Raw genomic sequence first — 24,457 nt, 5'->3', positions numbered from 1 at the left:
GGTTTTAGAAATACTTTTAAACAAAACTTGCGTAACAGTTATGAGATTAAGAATACTGAGAGAAGTGATGATCACCTTCACTGAGGCTAGGAGGAGGGGAATAGTCATCCATGTCTGAGTCCTCTGGACTGCGGTTGCGATATCGACTGCTTCCAGAGCTCCTCCTTCCTTCATGGTAATGGCTACTCCTTTTATGATCTCCAGAACCTCGTCTGTCATGCTCTTCATATTCCCAAGCCTTATCATCATCTCGGTCTTTCTTATGCCTTTTACGGGAAGCTAGGAATGAACAGAGTATTATGAAACATAAACCCAGTTTTAAAGTAGGTCCACACATTGTCAGCTATGAAAAATACAGAACACACATTTCAACTGTTTTCTTCACACTCATAGGGCAAATATATAAAGGCAGAATTTGCTAAAGCCTACTGGAAGTTTTCAGAAATGTGCATAATTCTCCACACAAGAAAGGAACACAGAAGGGCACGTGCAAGCCTGGGAACAAGCTGGATGCAAGCACATTTCCTCTCTTAACTGTGGTTGCATATAATATCTGAATGAAGCCTATTCCATCAAGGGATCAGGAGGAGGTGTAAGGGGGAGGAAGACGAGAGGAAAAGACAGAGACCCTCCACCTATTTGTTAGCTATCCAGCTGCTGTCTGTCACAGCTGCCTCACAGCAGAAACAGCCATAGCATGGCTAGTGTTCTTAGGTAGGGAGAAAGAAGGAAGGAAGGTGGTATTGAAATGCACACCTCTAAATGTTTTTTTCGTATCTGAGCAGCATTTCTATGTTTAATATTGCTAAAATTAATCTTTTCCATTTCTATTATTAAATGCTGGTTCAGCCTAATTATTTCTTGTCCTAAGTACTACAAGTATTGCAGCAATTTGCTTTCTGGCTTTACTCTCAAAACCTTTGGGCCATAGTCCAAGTAATTACAAACATGCTCACAATCTGACCTCGCTTGCTATTTTTGATGAAGAAGTTCCCACGATTGCTTAAATAGGATTTTAAGAAAAAGAAAAAGTAACAACAGCTTGACTGTGCATTTAGTTATCAGATATGTGCCCAATACTTCTGTAAAGGCCAAGGTTCAAAGAATTCCCCTGTTTGAAACATTTATCTTGCTCACAGTAATGACCATATTACCTCCCAATCTCATCTTGTATTCTTTCGTTTCTTTTATGTTTTTAGCGTGTAGGCCATTCTGAGCAGGTGCTATATTCTACCTCTTTGTAAAGCACTTAACATACCCTTTCTATTATTTTGTAACCCTGACCTGGGTGGCCCAGGCTAGTTCAACTTCAGATCTTGGAAGTTAAGCAGGGTCCACCCTGGTTAGTACTTAGATAAGAGACGACCAAGGAAGTCCAGTGTCACTAGACAGAGGCAGGTAATGGCAGACCATCTGTTTATCTCGTGTTAAAAAACCCTATGCAGTCACCATAACTCAGTTGCAACATACATAATTTTGTAAAGTATGTGGTGCCAACTAAATGGTAACTATGTGTACACGGTTTCCACCTTCCCATTTTGCTCTCAAAATCCCTCTCTCACACCCTGAGAACCCAAAAACAGCTCTCCTTTCCTCAGACATTACTGATATAATCTCCTTTCAATTTGTTTTCAATTAGTTCAATAGATTAGCATATCTGCAACTTTATAATACAACATTAATTAATCCTGTGAGTTTCATTACAGTGCATTATTCTTTCTATAAAACCATTAAACTTTCTAGGCCAGTATCAAGAAGCTCCTAAAATAAATCTACATATTGTTTAAGAAGATATATTTGATGCTCCCTGATGAATAGTCTCCATTGCCTGCTGACATCCTTGACCCTCTGCTGGGTGACTTATGGCCCCATGATCTTCAGAACAGTCACCAGCCTCCTCCATCCAACAAGGACACTCCCTCCTGCAACCCCTTGTGCCTGTGGAGATCATGAGAACTCAACCCCTGGTGCCAAGGAATAACAATATTATTAACAACAGTGTGCTTATATACTGCTCTTCCAGACAGATTAGTGCCCTACTCAGAGCAGTGAACAAAGTCAGTATTATCATTATCCCCACAATTCAGCTGGGGAGCTGGGATTCAGAGGAATGGCTAACATAAGGCCACCTACTGAGCTCATGACAGTAGCGGAATTCGAACCTGCAGAATACTGATTTGCATCTCAATCACTTAATCACTGTGCTAAGACTCTGAGGAACCCACTTAGGATGGTAATATCAATAGAGGCTGTTCAACTCTAGGATCCATCCTACTTCCAGCATCATGCAGCTCTCTCCCAAGGTCTGGACCCCTATAATAATTGCTTACATCCCAGGAAAAGAGAAGGGGCTTGGCTCAAGCAGAAGCCCATACCAAGAGACAGAGCGCTTGCTCAAGGTCCCTCTACTTGTATGGAGTGAGATCAGAGTTAGGACTGGCTTCAATAAAGCACTAGTAAGAAGTGTAACGGGTCCCTTCAGTTTGTTTGGCTTGGCTGCTGCAGCAATCTTTCTTCAGAGCAGCTCCTCTTGGGTCTCTTCAGCCCTTGCTACCTAGCTGGACAGCTCCTCTGCTGCTTCAGTAATCTTGCCATAAACCTGGTTCTTGTGCTGGCTGGACAGCTCCCCTCCTCCCTCAATAACCATGCCTTGAATACCAACATCCCTTGTCTTGTTGAACCTGCCGCACACCCAAGACCAAACTCTAAGGCTCCTGGCTGCAGTGTTGGCAAGAACAAGACAGAGACTCAGAAGGAACAGAGGACATTTTGTCCCCTCCCAGTGAATTTTCACTACCAGCAACCCCTCAGACCAGCCTCCTGCTGGGTTAAGGAACCTTGCTTTGTTCTTAACCCTAGAGGGACCTTATACATGTATGAAAAGTTATACCTTATACATGTATGAAAGCTTTCAAAAGCTACGCACATCAGGCTTGAAAGAAGGAAACAACAGGAAAAACTCTGCCCCTCAAGTCCTAGCTGTTCCAAGGACAACACAAACAGAAGTTCTTTTGGCTTCTGCTTTGCTGTGCTCCCTCTGGCAGTATCCTGTTGTAGTAATCCCCAAGCAGCTCTTTACTGAGCCATGCTTTGAGGGCTTCTGAAGTGCCACATCCCTTGCAAATTGCTCGAATTTCTGGTTAGGCTTAGTCTGTTCAATAGCATTGCAGCAGGCCATTCTAGCCTTACCCAGGAGAACGCATCATTTGTTTTTTGTCACACATACACACACATCATCAAGATTAATACATCACCATTATTAAAATGAGAAACATTCACACAACTCACTTTCAAAAGCCTCTTCACTGTCATTGTCTTCATCAGAACTGATTTCAGCATATTTTGGCTTCTCGTTTACCGTGCTACGTTTACGTTTGTTCATTTTCACTCGTTCACAAAGAGGCATGGTAGATTCAATTTCTGCTAGCAGTTCAGGAGGTAATTCCTTTAACACTGACTGATCTATGCTACCTACCAATGAAGAGTAAACTGTAAGTGAATATAAACTTAAGGACATATCAATATTAATGCAAATACAAATTTAACATTTTTATTGGGCATTTCACACTCAAGATGGCTTACAAAATATAAAAACTTTTGAAACACAGGGTTGTCCATAAACACAAATTCTCACTTTAAAGGACAAAAAGTTTGCTGCAAAATAAACACAGTATAAATCAGCTTTCCACTGCAGAATGATTGCTCTCCCTAACTCAGAAGATGCTTGCTTTAGTTGATCTTCGTAAGTATAAAATACAGCATTTCTCTCATATCTACCCCATTTTTAATTCTGAACATATGCAAAACAATTTTGTGTGTAGGCACCAGCAGATGGAGCCAAGTTTCAAGTCATTACTACATTTAGGGATGTTGGTTATTTTGACAAGTTTCACACTTCCTGCCTACAACATAAAGAGCATCTTTTAACAAGCATCTTTTCTGACAATACTGCTCTCCCCCCAAAAGCAGCAAACAAGAACAGAGTTTCACAGTTGCATTTAAGAGGCATCATGCAATTGACACCATGCAGAACAAATTATTTGGGACTTTCTCCAATTCATACACTTCAAGTGTTACATTTATCCATAGCTAACTGAAATACGTCACTGTGTATACAAGGGGCTTTCCCCTACACATGAGAAACTCCAACTAAGCAAGCTTCAACCAAGTGAAAGATTAGCCATCTCCCTTCTGGTGACACATAACTGAAGACATGCAGCATATCGCTTGTCTGGAGTGAGACAGCAACATTTTTGATGAGCTTTTTCTCTCCCTCAGTGACTACTCGATGAATACTTCCACCTACTTGCAAAGTGGGCAGTTAAATCATTAAAATATACATACTACATCTGTCATGAGATAAGGAATTGTTTGTATTCTTAGATTCATTTTCCAAGACTTTGCTCCAGTTATGAATTGAAGTTTGAGAACCATTTAAATAAACATCTTACTTTAGTACTGTACTGATTTTCTACACAAATTACTGACTTGTCAAATTTATCTGTTAAAAAGAGATAATGCCTCATTTTTCAAACTCTTTTTGCAATCAAGGGATAAAGCAGAACAATTGAAATACAGAAATAACTACATTTCTAGCATCAGTGTGATTATACAATAAATGCTTGTCTACAGAATTGTTGCCAATATAACCATTTTTCAAATCAACATAGATTGAAATATTTAGCAGATTTACAAATTAGCTACATTAAACTTGCATTTCATGGATCATTAAACACAAAGCAATATTCTGACACTGTGCTTTGAAAAACAAATACATTTTAAAACAGATTAAAAGTTACACATTTATGCCAGCCCACTGCCCAGCAGGGCATTTAACTGAGAAAAAAATATCACAGAGTCCACAAATAAGAAAACAAGTTAAATAACAATCACTTCAAAACCAAGAAAAGAACACAAAAATGAAGGTTAAAAGTTCCTAGGTCTGTTCAAAATTTAAAATATAATTTATTTTGCATTTCTTGATTGTTAATACACATATTTAAATTGTAACAATAAATAATGGAGTAATCCAATCCATATGCACTGTACTTTACAGAGGAAAGATTGACTGATCTTCAGTTTTTCAAAAATGATAACCTACCTGATTTCTACAATAGTACAATTTGGACAAATACTGTTCAGACTTTGTACTCTTCCAAGTACTCCAAACCAAGACAGATGACAGTGTACTTCTGAACATACTAACAGTACACTCTGAAGACATAACTGAATCTATCAAAATACCTCCTGGTGACTGCAATTAATGTAAACACTTTGTACATTTCAATATGGATTAACTGAATCTCAACAATAAGAAGTACAGAGAAACCACAAAAACATGAAATCTAGTAAACTGAAGCAGCAAGTGACCTTTCACCCACTGAATCAGCACACAGAAGTTATTTGGAGGATAAATAAATGCTTCCAAGATGTGGCAGCCTCCTATTTTTTCCCAACTAGCAGAACACAATCCCTACATCCACCTATACCTTAATTTTCTCCCAACTCTTTTCCCAAAAACTCAGAGCAGCACACCCTCCTGTTTTCTCCACATGACAAATTATTGGGGTAGGTAAGGATGAGAGCGATTAGCCAGCGAGCCCCGTGGCTGATTGGTACTAGAACCAAGATCTCCTCCAAATGTAAAGTGACACTCTAACCACCATGCAACATTTGCTGACTCTAAAAAATATGTTTTTAATTAGAAGGATGCTGCTATTTCATTCCATTCCTCTTCAACAATTGTGGAAATGGTACCTTGTGCTTATTAATGCTGCTTGCACTCTCACCAACACAGCCTTGCCAGGTACAAAATACGTAACTAGGTATGTAAAAAATATATACTATTCCATAAAAAAATTGTCAGCTTGCAGTGTACTGCAAGGGGGGAGCTAAAAGTCAAGGAGGAGGAAGCAAACAAGTGAGAAGTTATCTTTAGAATTCTCCTGTCAGTAGGACCAGCATGGTCCTGAGTCACATACGAAAGCAACTCTATACGCTCCCCCCCCCCAAAAAACTTTTCTAGCAAATTCATATTTCTCTCAATGACAAAGGGGTCAGTTGTGCCCCATGCACTCCATGTTTACTTTGAAAATAATTGCAAGTTAAAACTAGACCACTATTGGAGTATGACTGAGAATCATTGAAATGAATAGGAAAACTGTCTTCAAACAAGCATTAGTACTTCATTAAATATCATTTTCTGTATATACAGAAAATTCTAGAATTGTATTGGGGAATCACTTATACTCCTAGTGGAAAATTGAAGTCACCTGCGTACAGGTTTGAATTAACTTTATATCACCACTATATGTATTTCCAAACCATGCCATAGAGGATATGATACATAGAGCCATAACATGGACCTAGGGACAAACAGGGAATTTCTCTGCTAACTTGAAGTCTACGGATTATAGGAAAAATCTGAAATCTAAAAGAATACATCAGGGTATTTAAAACATCCCTCAAATAATAGAAAAAGCACGTGCAGCTTTAAGAAAAGTATGCCCACTGAGTTCTCAGCAGCCATTTTGGAGGTTTCTAGGCAACCACAACAATGTTGCTGACCCTTCTAAGCCTTGAATTCGGTAAACCAAAGCCATGAGAAGGCAAGAGGTGGACATGAAAGTCAAAACAGCCATGGAAAAGATCCTGTCTCAACCAGGATAAGATTGGGGGGGGGGAGGCCAAAGGGAGCAGGGCCAATTACAAAAATGCTTTTCTGCACTTCTCTATCCTGCCCCCCCTCACCTTGTTGTGGTATCAACCCCCCTCCCCCCACAGCTTTCAAATGGAGAAGGAGCCTGGCTGTCTCAGCAGCCTCTGACCCTCTAACCACAGTGATCAACTCCCCCTCTTTGGGCTTTCCAGAGGAGGTGGAGGTTGTAGGAATGGCCTGCATGAGCAGGTATGTGAATGTGCAGAGTGGCATGTGCAAGTTGCCAGTATTCAAGATGATGTGATTGTTGTCATTGTGAGCAGTTTCGCATTTGGGACGGAAAATCAGTTACATAATCAAGCACAAACGCAAAACATAGGTTGACTTTAGCATGGTTCTTGAGGAGGGGGTGTTGAGAAAGTTAAGTACTTCTGGGTAGAACAGGAGGGAAAGGAAGGCAAAGGGGGGAGGTCAGCTTCTCTAGTTAGAAAAGTAGGGGAGGAGGGATTGGAGGCTTCATTGCTCCATTTGAACAAGAACTAGCTGTTAAAGATCTTATTGGCCTATTTGAGTGAGAGCTGGTTTGAAGAAACCTTTGGTATGAAGATAATGAAGATTACCGTTGTATGGACCTATAGACTTACTTGATGATGTCAGAATGTAATATATATAGTTCCCTTGTGTTCCTGACATTCAGATACTTAAGTCTGTGGATCAGGACAACTTGAAGAGAAAACAATTGGTTCTGCAAACCTGAGTGACTTCCCAGGTTTGCAGAAAAATCTGAAAACTGAGAAAAATACATTGGGGGAGGGTTTAACACACACCCCTGCCCCACACACAAGAATGCATGGTCTGTACATATGCTTCTTACTTCAGAATTCACTGCAGCAGAGGATCCAAACTAGCATTTCTGTAGTCACAAGGTTTTCTGCAGAGTGAGATTTTGTCATCTCCCGCACCCATCACTTTCCTGTGGGACAGGGAACTGCCTCCACCCCCACCCCGGAACAAAAATTTCAGGGTATTTCAGGATGGAGAAGAAGGAAAAAACATGTAACATGGGCCAAAATCTTGCAGCCACAGAAACACTAGTTTGGATCCAAGCCCATCTTATATGTGTACTCTTTTATTTCATTCTCTTCTCACTCTGCTTGCCATTTAATGATCCAAACCATTCCTGGAACTCCGGGAGTAACAATAATTTATCTCTTAGAATTTGCAGAGGGCTTCAGGGAGGCAGGAGGGGCAGAGAGGAGCATCCAAACCATCCCCCAGCTGGTCTGCAGTGCATCAGCCCATTAACCTTTAAAGGGCCATTCTTCTTCAATGGGAAGACCTGGTCTCTGAACTCTGGAGGTCAGGTCTACCCTATTCTGAAATGACATTTTCACAAACCAAACAAGCCAGTTTGCAAACCAGGCAATTTCATGCTGGTTGGTGGTAAAACATGATGAAAAACAAACCGCAACGAACCACCATTTTTCCGGTCCCATCTCTAATCCTGATACAATAGGGCCTTCCCGGAGTTCCTGACAATCACAACACATCCTATCGATCTTTCCTTAACCACTTCCCTATACACAGGCAACTCTGGAGCTGATAGCCTCACCCATTCATACTTTGTGGGTCATCAATCATTATTGGTAACTTTAGTTCCTCCCGGGAAGACCTTATCAAATCCTCCGAATCTTTTGTCCCGCCCCAGAGACAGTTTCCCAAGTCACTGTCTCACCTTAGAGACAGTTCAAATGTTTATTGTCTCACCCCAGAGAAAACTTCTCAATCCTTTGTCCCACCTCAGGAACAATCATGGAGTCTTTGGTTTGGGGGCAGATGATGCAATCTTGCCCCTGGGTAAGTTCCACAGTATAATTGGACTTCCTCTCTGCCATAGCTGTAAGCATGTCTTTGGATCCAGCATCCACCCCCGAACCTATGTTCAAGCTCCTCCACCTTAACTCGCTGGTCACTTGACACTCTCTCTCCAGGATGCCAACTATCACCCAATCCCTTACACTCTAGCCAACTTTCACCACTGCTTTCCAGTTAGCTCTGAGTGTGTGCGATGTGTGTTTTGTATGCTGTTGATCTTTGTTATTTTCAATAAAAATCCGTCTGTCTGGACATCGCAAGAGTTTTCTAGCTGGGATAATCCTCATATACACTGGTGGAGATCCCAAAATTACCCCCTCTCACTGCCTCTCCTTGCACGCTAACTCCCCCAACTCACAAGGAGACTTTCCCACTGGGTAACAGTATTATTTTAAGAGCATGATGTTTAGGTTTCAAAATTTCCAAACTGGAAAACTGTGTCTGAAGCAGACTCAAGAATCGTATTAACACTCCTAAAGTTTCAGAAAAATGAAATTATGCACTTTTAGAAAAACCAACCCAAATTGTTTTGAAGAATACACTGCTAATCCAGAATTTCAGTTCAGTGCTTTGACCTCTGTTTTTTAAAATAACTGTCCACAGCCAGAAGTTTTTAAAAAACTGATTGTGTCACGTGTGCATGGGGAAGCAGTACACTTTAAAAAGTGTTTCATACATTGTTGGATGAGTGCAACCCTTTAAGATACCCAACAACACACCTGTATGAACCTAGGCCCTATTCTATAGTGGGACGAAATGCTCAAAGATAGTATGCATTTAGTTTACGCATACAACATAGTATGAAGAACAGATCTGTTACTCATATACTTGAACTTATGTCTCAAAGCAAAGCCCGCTCTGAATTACATGCAAGTCATTGTTAAATACAGCATGATACAGAGTTCAATCACACAGTGACAATTAATTAATGAAGTACATATATTTTTCATGTACATCTTATATGGAGATACAGCCATTCAAGCTGTATAGCTGACACAACTCCGTCCTTCTCACAAGTCACGGGAGGGGCTTTGTCTCTATGCGCTGAGCTTCAGATGCCCTTGGATGCGTCTCCAAAGTACAGAAGATCAAAATCAGGCTCCCATAAGCCCCACACTCAGAAGGGGTCATGAACATCCCAGTGGACGATCTGTCCTGTGGATTAACTCAAAGCACCTCCAAAGCATAGTGGCGAGGGAGAATCCATCTTCCAAGATCATAAAGCCTGATCAATTGTTACAGCATGTTAATGAACCATCATGTTCCTCCCTATTTCACAGATGAGGGCTTGTCAGCTTGCTATTAGAAGGAACATTTTTGCATGGTGACCATGAAGAATGAGGTTAAAAAATCTGATACAATTACCACAAAGCACAAACTTTCAAGTGCAGAGAAGTCCTAACCAATTTGTAAAGTACAATTTATTTTAATCATTACAATCACCATCCAGTACCAACGCAACAAATATGAAGTTTGAAAAAGGAAGTTGATTCTTTTTTCCCCTACCCAAATCAGGAGAGCAATCCTATCAACACAAGACACTAAACATAATGGATAAAAGTTTGAATAAGTCTTACCTTTGTTTGGTCTGGATGACTTGTTCTTGTTAGATTTGAAACAAGAGCTCCTAGATTTGTCTTCTCTGTCCTTAATAAATTTTTGTACATCATCCAAAGAAAGCTTCTGCAGAACAACAACTGGTTTAGCTCCTTTATTTAGATCCTCCACTAGCCCAATCTTCTCTACTTTGTCCTTTGGTTCACCCTTAATTTCCGATTTCCTTGCATCATGCATGACATTGCCATCTTTATCCCGCTTTATTTTTGGAATGATAAAGTGTTTCAAAGCCCCAGATCTTCCCCCCAACAAATAACTGGGAAATTCCGCTTTGCTGTCAGTATGTGCTTTATTACTATCCATTTTGCTCTTATTACCATCTGTCCTTCGTTCATCTTTACTGTTGGGTGATTTAAAACCTGGTCTGTCCGCTCTTAATCTACTACTATCACTTTTACTTTCTTGTTTAATACGAGGACTGTCAGGTCTTGATCTCTGATCCCCAGAAGGCAGCCTATCCCGGGACTCACCAGACGCATGTCTGTGTTTTCTTTCTAGTCTTTCAGCTTTTGTGTTATCAGATTTAATGACATACTTAGAGTCATGCTCATTCTTACTTGAAGACCTCAAATACTCAGGCCTTCTTAACTTTGATGAATCTCTACATCTGTCCGATTCACCCCGGTCCTCAGATTTTTGTTTAAGGTTATCATGATCACGCCTTAAGGAGTCAGAAACTGAACGTCCATCTTGCCTCTGTTTTAATGCATCAGACCTTTCAGATTTCACCCTGGAAGGATCAGATTTCATGTCCATTTTATGTTTAGATAAATCAGACTTCTTTTCTGAAGAGGATTTACCAGAATCCCGCCTGTTTTCATGCCTGTGTTTTGGGGTTTCTGGCCTGCCTTCATTCCTCTGCTTTGGGGTTTCTGGTCTGCCTTCATTTTTCTGTTTTGGAGTATCTGGCCTCACTTCATTTTTCTGCTTTGGAGTCTCAGGTCTCTGTCTTATTTCCTGCTTGCCATTATTTTGCTTGCCCTCGTTTTGTTTTACATCCGTTTGCCTACTTTCGTGTTTGTTTTCATGTTTAATTTCTGTCTGTTTGCTTTCACTGTGTTTCGTTTCTATCCGTTTACTCTCATTTTGCTGCACTTCTGCTGGTTTGTTCTCATTGTGCTGTATTTCCACCTTTAAACCTTCAGATTCTGATTTTTTCCTAGGGGTTTCAGGATGGTTCTCAGATTTTAGTTTAAGTACTCCGACGTCCTCTTGGGAAACGAACACAGAACCATCATTACACTGCTTTGTCTCTTCAGGCTTTTTGATGATATCTGAATCCTGAGTTACAGCTGCCTGAGAATCTGCCCGTCCTGCTTGCTGAAGATCAATACTAACCATCAAGGCTGGCCTTGACCCATTTCCCGCAGAACCTGTCTCCTGAGAAGCTGGTTTGTTTCCTCCAGTAGCACCTCCAGCCTCCTGCGGATAGGAATCTTGCTTTCGTTTCTTCAAAGGCTTATCTGCAGATCAAAGGGAGAATGAGTTAAAGTGTTCATCATGTGCGTGAATTAACATAACATCACACATGAAAAAATATGTACATCTTAGCGGGTTCACAGGCTGATTCAGAATTCATTGCTACAGATAGCGACAAAGTATAACACTACAGTTTTGAGCCAGCTGCATTTGGAAAGTATTCTGGTGTGAAGCTTCTACAACCAGGGAGAGCAATCAAGCATTTCCCAATGGTCTCATCCTTTAGAAATAAATATGATGGATTGTTCTGTGTAAACACACAGATGGGCAACACTGTGTAACATCTTACATGGAAACTTTCAGTATCTGTCAGATTATCTTGATCTGAATGCCACAGCTTCATGTTGGTTAATTTTGTAATGGCAATGGGTTAGATCCAACCAGCTGTTCCATTGGTAAGAAGAGAACCAACCAAAATAGCTATGGTATAGATCTTGGAACCTGCATCAACAAAAGTCTTGCAGGACAGGGACTGTTGTAAGGAGGAGAACTGGGTGAGACCAAGCAGCAAAGCTGACTAGATCCAATCTAATATAAAAATAACTACATCATAATTACAGTTCCAATATTTGTGAAATGAAGGTTAAAGCACTAACCAGAGATGCAACACTCTAGTTCAAAGCTTAAATGAAGCCACTTTCTATACAGTCTTGAAGGCAGGATGCAAAGAGCACAGAAAATACCTCCCTGCTATAGCCCACAATGGATCAGCAACAGTTTCCCCCTTACAGGCAAATAGTTTTGTTTAATAATTTTGTGTGAAAAGGTTAATTCAGTATGCTGATAAATGCAGTTCAGTTTCAACACAACCATACAGGTGATTTTAAAGAGATGGGAATGGAGATAAAGGAAGGATTGAAGACCATTTGATAAATATAAGCCAGGAGACAACAGCAACATGTAATTGTGCAAAATCTGGTACAGAATATTACAGAGACTTAAGTGAGAAGAAAATTCAAGCCCTAAAGAAGGCAATAACATGTCTTACTCGCTGGCAGATAGGCATGCCACACTGGTTTAATGAAGGGGAGAGGGACAGAGAAGGCATAGGTCTATAGGAACCTCCCCACTTCCAACATACATTACTGGAAAGGGCTGTACAGCCTTTAGCAAGGGTAATGACTAATGAGCAATGGCCTGCTGATTGGTGCTTTCTCAATCCCCTGCCTAATCCCACTGTGATTAATAATGGTTTTCAACAAGTGAGCGTGTAGTAATATGAAAGAAAGAAATCTGATTTCAGGTTAGCAAAGCTCCTTACATTGAATGTAAATATTTAAAGCACACTGATTTAGATTCATGTTCCATATAAAAAAATGTGTTTAATTTTCGTTCATAATATTTATCATTGACTGTAAAAAACTGGTATATAGAATAGGACACACCACTTGTAATCTACTAATCTGAATTCAGTCATAAAGTCTGTATTGTTGCTTGCCAGGTACTCACGCCACCCGTCTCTGGTTTCTCAGTCCCTGATAGTTTAAAAAAAACTGCTGACAGCTTGCATTCAGCTTGGTGGGTCACAATTTGAGTATATCTGGCATGCACGCACGGACACAAACTCATTCATAATATTATTGTCTTCCCAGTATGTGTGTGTTTGGATCCCCAAATGGTAAAAAGTTGTACTACCAATAGTAAAGTACTAGCACTCCATACCAACAGCTGATCATAAGAAAATATTTAATGTTAGTAAGCTAATAAAGCACATTTTAATATACTGACACAACCTTAAACATATTCTGAAATACAGTCTAGTAATCTAATTAGAAAGGACAGAAGTTTTTAACTGTATATAACAAATGTCCATATCAGATAATAGTGAGTGATAAAGATATCATCTAGCAGTTCTCTTTGAACCACAAAGGATTCTATGTGATCGAATCAATCATACACATTGCTGGGAAAATAAAAGTTTTGGGAATCCCACAAATTTTAAAAAGGCCAAAACAACACTGACAATACTGTAACACAAAAGTAACATGGCTAGTCCCCTTTAGTCACTTAAATATATGCATATTGCACAAAAAATAGGGCAGATTGGAAATATTTAGTAATTCCATACATGTGAGTAAAACGCGTGGCAACTACTGCAGAAATTTGAAATTGACACTTCGTTTTAAAAAAAAAGCTTGAGTATACTTCAAGTCTATAACTTTTTGTACGAAGGGAAGGGCAAAATGTGGAGACCTCTGCTTGTATGAAGTATCTTAAACAAAACTTGCAATTTCTGAATGCAGTTTATAGCTTTTCCTGGTGTTTAATATAAATCTATACTTTAGTAAGTGGAACCTATTGCTTCTTCTAACTGCAGTGAATGAGGAATCACAAAACTCCAGACGCAGTCTTAACCATTGTTGTACACAAGAGCATACTTACGTTGAGCATCCTGGAAATATGTTACTGTTAATACACCCAAAATTGGGACTAGCCTTGTATCAACACTGACTCACCCTTGCTCTGTGACCTCCTATTACCTCAGTCTTATGCTGAAGTGATACTATCTAGTCAGTTATTTCTAGTGTAGATTCACATATTTTTTCTCCCAGATGTATTTTCAGCCATGCTGTATTTCTTTTAAAGCCCTCCAGTCTAAGATAATTTTGAACTTCAACCTATTAGAAACTGTATATATTCTTCAAGTTTTACAACATTCCCAAACTTGGTAGATTTGCTGTCCACCCCTTGACTGAGATGATTAATAAATGTACTGAACAGCAGCAGTGACCTCACTAACTTATGCAAAACGCTGATACCTGTTCGGTTTGATGTTAGATAACATACTCTTTTTTTTTTTACACAGTTTTTCAATCAACTGCTTACAATCTTACATTAACTTTCTTCCAGCCCATGTTTCCATATACCATTTGCTTCTGCCATGCAGAAAGTTTGTTCTCTAAGGCTACTAAACCTACTTTCTTGGTGACAAATAGAACAATTAGGTCCAATATTATTTATATTTAATTAAAATGTAAGTTTTCTTTATGTACTTCTAAATTACTTCTAAAAGCTTGATTAAAAGGTTACAAAAGGGTTTTTTGATCCCACATTCTAAGAATCCAGACCCTCAAAGGAGTAAGAACTGTAATCTACCAAAAAAGCCGTACTTGCTATTCAGAAGATGCATTTCTGTATTTAACCATTATAATAAAAGTTTAAGATAGAATGGTAGAATCCCGATGATCACAAGCAGAGTTATGCTTCCAGAATGGGGATTCTTCATTTCCTTCCTGTGGTTGTAGCAAAAGCTGCTCCTACAGGAAAAGTCCTTCAGGAATGAGGTGGTTTGCTGGGAGGGGGGTGGCGGCACTGAGGCTACAGGGGAAATCCACGGAAGCCACAGACACCCTTTCCCAATAATCAAACAGAAGTTGTTCTTCTTGAAATTGGGGGTGAGTGGGAACCAATCCAGAGATTTCAGAAGACAATTCACCACTATTTCATATACCACTGCTAAGATAATGTCTTTCTAAAAACATGAAACTGAACGCACAATGCATCCAGCTAGAAGGATATTTAGTTTGTAACGGCCTTTGTCCTAATGCAATAAACCTTACCTACCTAGAAGGATATTTACAAGGAGCATCTTTTAATATGGTTCTTTAGTAGAAGTACTAGTTCCACAGAAGGAGAAAAATACACTATCTCTGCACATGCTGAAGCAGTAGTCGGACTGCCATCATGCCTAAGCAACACTGAGGCATCTCACCTGGCAGCAGGTCTTCAGCTGCTCACCACATTGATTGTAGCATCAAGAAGGAGCACCAAGGCTTTCCCTCTGGTGGATGCACAGCAATTCTACGCATTTCCCTCCTGCCTGAGGCACTTGAGGCCACTCAGTTACTTCCCTCTGCCTTAATTCAGGTCAATCACTAATCCCTATCACAAGCAGCACCCACCTGCTCTCTCCCCCAGTCCGCACTGCTCCTTACAACCATAATTTCAGGAGCTTCATTATCCGGTCAGACATAATGCACTTCCCACTAGCATACGGGGTCCAGCAAATAATCAGTCATGTCAACCATGATACTTGCGCTGTGTAGCAACACAAGTTATGGTATGGCAGCAGCAAAAGCAATATAAAAAGCAGGATCCTTCTAGCCAGAAAAACACAAAGACGCATTTGAGCTGGACCCAAAATTAAGTTTATGAAACTGACCTACAAGCAGAAGAAAATTAATTTTTAAAAAACATTCTAACAACACACACTATGCCTTTTCTTATAAATGAAGCAAAGTTTGACTTGGACTTAAAAAGTAGACAATAATTACGTTGCATATATTACTATTTACTTACAAATATAGTTGAGAAAGTGAACCACTGAGTTGTTTATACAAAATACAAATTGGACAACAGTACCAGCAACGTTCACAATGAGTCTTCAATGGAGAAGTTGAGGTTCAAGAAAATTTGGGAGAATCATTCACTCAAACTGTCATGTCTAAAAATGTTTGTATGTTAAGTGAGTTATCTTTCCCTATATCTATAAAACCAATGACATGGAAATGTAGCCAAAAGCACATCAACAATAAAATATAACCAGGCTACTCAGATACTAAAGAAGCAACAGGCATTTCTAGATCTATTTACTGAAGAATTATACAGCGCATATTGCAAATAGTTGCTCTTCAAACATTTAAATATTACTCTAATACTATAACTTTAAGTACATTCAACTATTACTTGCTCTATTGTTAAAATCCTTAGTAACTTGCATCTCTATCAGTCCTATCCTACCTCCTATTTATTTGGAATTGTTACTAAATTTAACTGTACATATGACTGCAACTTACATTTCTCATAAACCAAAAGCAGCAAGTCACACTACAGTTGGATTCTCTAGACTTTTAGAAATTGTAAGTGATCTTGTATTACGAAATAAATGGTTCACTTTCAAGGGCACCTTTGAGAAAAATGTATATTAGCACACGTATGCAATATTTTTACCTTTGTCTTGCACTTCTTTTGAAAATCGTTCCCTTTCAATAGCTGATTCACGTTCTATCCGTTCAATTTCAGCCAAAGCATCCAATTCTACTTCATCATACGGTGTTATAGTTCCATGTTGTGAAACCTGTTGATGCGTCTGTACCAAGGGATTTTGAGGTTGTTTCGCAGAAACTGAAGTGTTCGGTTGTAAAACAGGCACTTGTTGTGCCTGAAGGAATGCGGTTTGTTCATGCTGCGGCAAACACTGAGCAGCATTTAGTGGGCGATTAATATCCTGTGGAGTAACGGGTGTTTTAGAAGTCTGTCCTGGATACTGAACATTAAAAGAAATATCCCCTTCCGAAACATTACTGTTTTCCAAACCAGAAAGCATATCGTCCTGCTGGTCCATATCTGAAGATCTTACACGAGTGAGTCTTAACGTAAGTTTAGTAGAGTCCTTGGATGGAGAGCTAATGATATCATACATTGCAGCCTTTTCAGTCTGGTCTTTTTCATCCTTGCCTAACTTCATTTTCTTTTGTTTCTTTTGCTTTCTTTCTGGAGAATCTAATAATATGTCTGGGGGAACATCTCTAGGTGATGAGTAAGGTGGAGGCTGAGATTGAAGTATTAATGGTGGTCTTGATCCTAGAACAATAATTCAGAAAAACTGAACAGTTATGTTGGTTCACATTTTTATAAAAGCACACTAAAAATAATCTTTATTAATCATTTGTATTTTTACAGATATTTGCACATACAAAAGTGAAAAAAATTAAAGTTCCAAGGGATAGCTCATAATCCTCATTAATACAGAGCTATAGTAGCGGCAATAGCCTCTCATCAATTTGGCAATCCGTATCTAGCAAGAAAGGTATCACTCTAAAAAGAGATGGCAACTATTTTGACATCATGCATTTATAACAGGCCAGGGCTTCAACTAGGGAAAGCTATTAATTAATTAAAAGCCCACCAAGCCCAGGGCATACCAGAGTCTACTAGAATCCAGAGATAAAACCCCATAAAGGTGAGTATCAGACAAGCAAACAACACTACAATACACACATACAGTATCACAGAAATTCCCTGTTCTGAGATTTGAAAAAAATCAAAACACAAATTAATTGAGGAATACTTCATTTGCAAGAAGAAAATGATCTTGTTCTCTAAAAGAAAATCAAATCATCTGCTTTCATCAATTTCCAGCCCCTTAGATAGATTAACTGCACAAATCTTGTACACTTTATACAGCTGGAAACATTTTTTACTTATAGGTAGCTGGAAGTATTTTTGCCATGACATTACATTTATACTATTGTTTAGAACACTTCCACCCATCTAACATGTTTTAACCTCTACCAATACCTTTCACAAGAATAGGCAGAACGCTTGCCAGTAATATATTACATCCTGCCAGTAATATAATGCACCTTCTCACCGAGGAGCAAGGGAGCAGATGAGTCCAAAATTCATCAGATTTGTGCCTATCATTAACAGTTTGCTTGTGTCATATTAACTGAGCACGAGTCACGGTTCAGTCCTAACAAGTGTCTAGGAGACTCACATTAAATATAACAAAAAGCAGGCTCTTCCACTTAGCTAGAAAGGAGAGGAAGGCAAATTCTCACAACATGCTACTGTATTTTCAGCTAATAAAGTACCTTAATCAAGAATTTGCATGATAAGCATGAGAAAGTTTAACATGACATCCAAATATTCATCACCATCTGAACAATCCAATACAGGTAAGAATGTGTTCTGCAAAAAAGCTAGCAGAAGTCATTCTACAACAAAAATGTATTTAAGTAATAATTTAAAAAGGAAATGTGATAAGATCAGAAATCAAATTGAAGAGAATTCACATTCAAAGGAGAGGGTTGCCTCTCATTGCTTTTTACATTGTCAGTTGTCTTAACTGTCCTGCCATTTCCCTATCCCTGCATCTTTGAGATACTTTACAATAGTTTGTTCCTGCATGAAATATGTTTCACATGGACAGTCATGTTGGTCTGCAGTAAACAGCAAGTTTAGAGTCCAGTAGCCCCTTAAAGACCAAGATTTTTAGGGTATAAGCTTTCAAGAGTCAACACTCCCTTCATCTGATACCTGACCAAAAGAACTTTGACTCTCAAGAGCTTATACTCTGAAAATCTTGTTGGTCTTTAAGGTGCAACTGGGCTCTAATTTTGCGCGAAATATGAACATCTGGAGCATTCTCATTCTGATTCTTACATCATTCCAAATCTCTCGAAGATTTTATGTGCTAGGGATATGTTTGCTTCTTTAGACACCAGCATAGTAAATGGGCAATTCCTTTGGAGACTCAGAATGTGGAGACTGGAGACTCAGAATTTCAGAGTCATAGGTTTTATCCACACTGATCACTCATTCTAAACAAAGACAGTTTGGCAGTTGTTTAATTCTGACATTACTATTATATCAAAATGTCTGTCTTCTCAAAGGAAAATGCCTAAAATTAATTTTAGACTGGCCCTTGGGGGACGACGCTATTTTCTGTTAACATTTATGAATCACCAGTTACATTTTATTTTTGTTCTGCATCTTTGAGGTTTGTTTTTTTAAAAAAATATATTAGGGTCATGATTACTTAGACTGTCAGGAACATTTAGCAAAAGTTAAAGGGGGAACACATCATGTGACAGCACTGAAATGGCAAGTGAATTCATTCCCAGGAAACAATTCTCTTTATTAGGGATCCTCATCACTGCACCACTTTGAAGTAGGAGCAGTTCAGCAACCGAACAAGGTGAAATCAATGTATTCCCTTTCTCAGAAATTTTCAAAGATAATAAAATCAAAATGCTTTCAGTGCAGTTAACCTGCCTAGAAAGTATGTTCAGTAACATAGCCTGTTTTGGTTCCATCTAATGATGTTAGAAAAAGGCTAGTAGTGGAGGGTACTACTTCCCTTCCATTAAAAAAGTGTATGTAAACTCAATCTGGGATGATTATAGGCAGTCTCTTCTTCTTTTGCAGATGACTGTAGACAAGGCTTGCTGACCAGGCATCAGCTAACATATTAAATATGCTTTAGAAAGATGCAAGAGTCTCTTTTTCCAGATATTTCACCAGGCATGATGATATACCTGAAAACTTCTATGATGGATTTATCCTTAGCTAGGTATATTTCACACAGAATCTGACTCTCTTGTGAGTAGGAACTTTTTCTTATGAACTCTGGTTTGCTTCTTGGCCCTCACCTTCACGGTAAGCCATTCAACACATCCAACTACAAGGAGTTTCAGCTTGTTTGGTATCAGCAACTTTCAGGTACAGGAACAATTCAAAGTTGGAAAGATTTACTGCTTCATCAACAGGCGTTCCTCTAGACAAGTAATAACTCTATAGCACTTTTGATATACAGACGTCTTTTCCCCTACTCTTTCCCAACAGGCATGTAAGTACTAATGTATCTTCTCTTAAGATGATGCTCCTTCATCTCTACTGAGACATTCTGTGGTCTCTACCGTTGAATTCAACTTCCTTGTGATGCCTGGTTCCCTTCCTCATCCATAAAAGATTGGCAACATGGTACATGCACTACATGAGCTATTTCCACCAACTGAAGAAATGGTTCACTCTGGATAGTGCCTTCATTTTTCTTTCCCCTTTTAGCCGGAAATGGAAGGGACCCATCAAGCCCTCACCTAGCATCCAGAAATGAATCCAAGATCAAAGGATGTTTCATCCAACTGAATTCTAGAGTCCAAAACTTGTCAGGTTTTCTGCATGAACAGGTCTTTATTCTATGTTGATTTTGCTTTGAGGAATCACTCATCACACGAGCTTGTTACCAAGATGTTCCAATGAATATGTTGTTCAAAAAGCGGCATGGACGGTCCCTATATTGTTTAGCTATATTGCTGCTAGCTATTTTACTGCCTTCTTGAATCATAGAACTATCTCTTGAATATCTTGAAGAAAAAGTATAACAAAATACCCGGTATTAATACCTGAAGACTTCATATGCAGAGGAATATCTAACAGCAAAATTTAATTGTACAAAGGGGGGAGGGGTAATACATCAGGTCCATCGGTTAGGAATTTATCTGCTATAGAAAATGTGATAAAAAGAAACCAAGGCCTTGGACTTAAGTTCAGCCTTCAATTCAGGACTCTCCCTTAATTTTTATTGCCAGAAACCTTCCTTATCATTCTCTTCATCAACAGTTAATGAAACTAGCACTTGAAAAAGTGCAATCCCTATACAATCTTTACTACATGCTTGGTAATTTCACTAAAAGAAACATTTCCATCATTCTAGAAATCACAGAAGATTACAAGTTTTGCTATGTACAAACTTCATACTTATGATCCAGCTTCAACAGAATATAAAACTTTGTATTCAACCTCAGTTTTAGGGCAACGTACTTCATACAGGTTCAAATACCACATAGAGCTGGAACACTGAATCTTTTTCTCCATGCAACTGCAGATGCAGAATGGTTCATGGTTCAAGTGTGCTGAATCACCCTCACAGAAAAGTGCAATCCACAATGCTTTCCAACATAAATGCATCAGCTGAACCAACATTTTCCTTTATTCCATCTGTCTCTCACTTGGATCTCACTTACCTGATAACTAGTCCATTACAGCAGACAGGGCAGCTTTTAGCACTTTTGAATGCGTAAACGATGGCCATTAATCTTTAGGCTAACCATTCCAAGTGGTTCACCATGCACGTAAACCAGTGTTTTAAGTGGAAATTTTGAACCTCTTGTTCAAAATTTTGAACCCCCTTGGAACTTTATTGATATGCAATTTATTGATTCCAAGCCAGTCATGGTATACCCCTGGAACATTTGTGATTTTTTGACAGAATGCAAACTTGAAAAGAACATAAAGTCCTGCTCAACTGGATCAGCGATCCATCTAATCCAGTATCCTGTCTCACACAGTGGCCAACTAGTTATTATGGAGGGCTAACAACAGAGCATAGATGCCAAGCCTTCTTCTGATGTTGCCTCCTGGCATTATTTTGGTATCCAGGAATTTACTGCTCCTGAATGCGGTGCCTTTAGTCACCATGGCTAGTGGTCACTGATAGACCTGCCTGCCATGAATCTGAATGTTATTATTATTTTAAAGCTGTCTATGCTTGTGGCCACCATTACATTATCTGGCACCAAAGTCCACATTTTAATAACTCATGTAAAGAAGTATTTCCTTTTGTCATCCTAAATCTACTGCCCCATTAGTTTCACTGGATGGCCCCCGAGTTCCAGTATTTTTGAAGTGGGGGGAAAATTTCTCTCTTCACTCTCTCTACCCTGTGCTTAATTTTAGAAATCTTCATCATGCCCCACTTAGTCAGTTCAGTCATTTCTTTCCTAAACTCAGAAGTCCCAAACACTTCAGCCTCTCTTCACAGGAAAGGTGCTCCAACCCATTAATCATCTTGGTTGCCCTCTTCTGCACTTTTTCCAGTTCAGCAATATTCTTGTTGTACTACGAACAATATTCCAAATGAGACTGTACCATAGATCTATTCAGGGACATTATGATATTGGCTGTTTCATTTTCAACCCCTTTCCTAATAATCTACAGCATCAACTCCAAGTTCTCTTTCCCTCTCAGTCTTAGTTCAGAACCCATTAGCATGTACTTGAAGTAGGGTTATTTTGTTCCGAAGAGCATCAACGTACACTTACCTACAATGAACTTAATTTGTCACATCGCTGCCCCATACATCCAGTTTGGGGATCCTCCTGGAGCTTTTCACAGCCTGCCTTGTTTTTCACCATCCTAAATAATTTTGCATCATCTGCAAATTTGGCCATGACACTACTCACACCCAGGTCCAGATCATTTATGAACAAACTGAATAGCAGAAGCCCCAATACCGATCCTTGTGGGACTCCATTACTTCCCTCCATTCAGAGGAGTGTCCACTTATTCCTACTCTTGGCTTCCTGTCTTTAACTAATTTTTAATCCGTAAGAGGGTCTGTCCTTTTATCCCACCAACTGCTACGCTTACTCAGAAGTCTTTGATAAGGTATCTTGTCAAAAGCCTTTTGATACACCAAGTATACAATGTCTACCAGGTCACATGATCAGAAAACACCAAAAGGCTGGTGAGGCAGGACTTCCCTTTGCAAAAGCCATGCTGATTTTCCCTCAGCAGGCTTTGTTCCTCTATGTATATAATTCTTTCTGATTACAGTTTCTACTAATTTGCCTGGAACAGACATTAGGCTAGCTGGCCTGTAATCTCCTGGTTCCTCTCTGGACCCATTTTTAAAAATCTGTGTGACTAATTTGCTACACTCTAGTCTTCTGGTAAAGTGGCTGATTTTAGTGATCATATATGGATTTGTAGATTTACAATCTCACATTTGATTTTCCTAAGAACTGTCAGGTGTATGCCATCAAGACCTGGAGAGTCACTGATTTTAAATTTCTCCAGTAGATCTAAAACATCAACTCTTGTCACCTCAATTTGACTCAGTTCTTCAGATTCCTTTCCTGAAAATTGTGGCTGGGGCCTGGGTACATGCCCCACACTTTCCACAGTGACTACAGATTGAAAGAATTCACTGGGATTCTCTGCCATCTCCCCATCTTCCTTTAGCAATCCTTTTATTCTGGCCAGTTTCCTGCTATGGAAAAAATGTTTATTGTTTGTCTTGATGCTTTTAGCAATCCACTCCTCAAAAATTTTCTTCTCACATAATTTTTAACTTACACTTCTTTTGCTAGATCCTATGCTCCCTTTCTGTTTTCCTCATTTGAGCATTCCTTCCAATTTTTAAATGTTTTTTTTAACTTTTTTCTGGTTTCCCTGACGTATTAACTACATCTTTGTCAGTGCTTTTCCTTATCTGGGGAATGCTTTCTATCAGGGCTTCAATTAGTGTGGTTTAAAATAGTTTTCAAGCATCATCTAGAAGTTTGACTCTCAGTTGTCTCCCTTTCAGTTTCCTTCTAACTAATCCCTTCATTTTTGTAAGTAACTCCTTCTGAAATCAAATGTTACTGCTTTGGACTTCAAGGGCCACTTGATATGAATGCTGAACTTAATAGCATTGTGGTCACTGTTGGCAACTGGCGCTACGTTATCTATATCCCTCATCAGATCTTGAGCTTTGCTCAAAACCAGGTCCAAGACCACCACCCTTCTAGTTGGTTTCTGTTCCAATGCAGTCATTCATGATGACCTCATTTCTACAGTACAATTTGAGCACATGTTTAATCAGTCAATGTGTGGACAGTTTAAGTCACCCAGTATCACAACATTATCTGCTTTAGTCACTTCCCTTATTTTCTTCTCCTTCTCAATAGCAGCCAAAGGGGCTTGATCAGGAGGGCAATAGTAACCCCCCAATTTTAAGTAATCCTTAGGGCCCAGTATTTCCACTCATATCACTTCTGTTGGTAAGTACATGTTTATCTGATTCAATGCCCTCTTTGATATACACCAAAATACCTCACACAAGGAATAATTAGTATATTTGGGGTGCACAATTTTTTAAACCTTCCAGATCAACATTTTTTAAAAAAATCTGTAACTCATCCAGTCTAAAGCATACATTTTTGAAATCTGGCAGATTACACTGTTCTCCAGGTACACCATCAAACTGAAATTGTATTAATTTTATTATGAGTAAAAAAAAGAAAACTAATGACCTTAATGATAATGTACTCTCATGCCAGTATAGTATTTGGAGATCTGACAAGGTAAGAGTAATATTTTTATGGTACAGCTTCCCATACATGTGCATTCTCTGTGGGGGCCCTTACCTTACAGGTCAGGAAAGCTCCCACTCTTCCAGCCTTCCACAAACCATGCAAAACTGAATTATTCAAGAGGGTTTTTTATTCAAATAAGAGGGCTGTACTGTAAGGAAGTGATCTCAAACAGATCAATTCA

At 39.1% G+C, this 24,457-nt stretch overlaps 1 protein-coding gene across 3 annotated transcripts in view; it reads right to left on the bottom strand.

Annotated features, from left to right (window-relative positions):
* Positions 1 to 24,457, bottom strand: part of NIPBL (NIPBL cohesin loading factor) — a 153,091-nt gene that overhangs the window by 53,503 nt on the left and 75,131 nt on the right. For 2 of the 3 annotated variants that reach the window (XM_054986281.1, XM_054986280.1), the window contains exons 9-12: positions 16,580 to 17,212; positions 10,111 to 11,613; positions 3,289 to 3,471; positions 76 to 279 (exon numbers count right to left, since the gene is read on the bottom strand). In XM_054986281.1, coding sequence (XP_054842256.1) covers positions 76 to 279; positions 3,289 to 3,471; positions 10,111 to 11,613; positions 16,580 to 17,212 — 2,523 coding nt within the window. The remainder of the gene's footprint in view (positions 1 to 75; positions 280 to 3,288; positions 3,472 to 10,110; positions 11,614 to 16,579; positions 17,213 to 24,457) is intronic. The other variant, XM_054986282.1, reaches the window with a different exon arrangement.

The sequence above is a fragment of the Eublepharis macularius genome, chromosome 8 (assembly GCF_028583425.1).
Source record: "Eublepharis macularius isolate TG4126 chromosome 8, MPM_Emac_v1.0, whole genome shotgun sequence".
Taxonomy (NCBI): Eukaryota; Metazoa; Chordata; class Lepidosauria; order Squamata; family Eublepharidae; genus Eublepharis; species Eublepharis macularius.
Note: the sequence above shows the minus strand (reverse complement) of the source record. Positions and strands in the feature narration are given on the sequence as shown.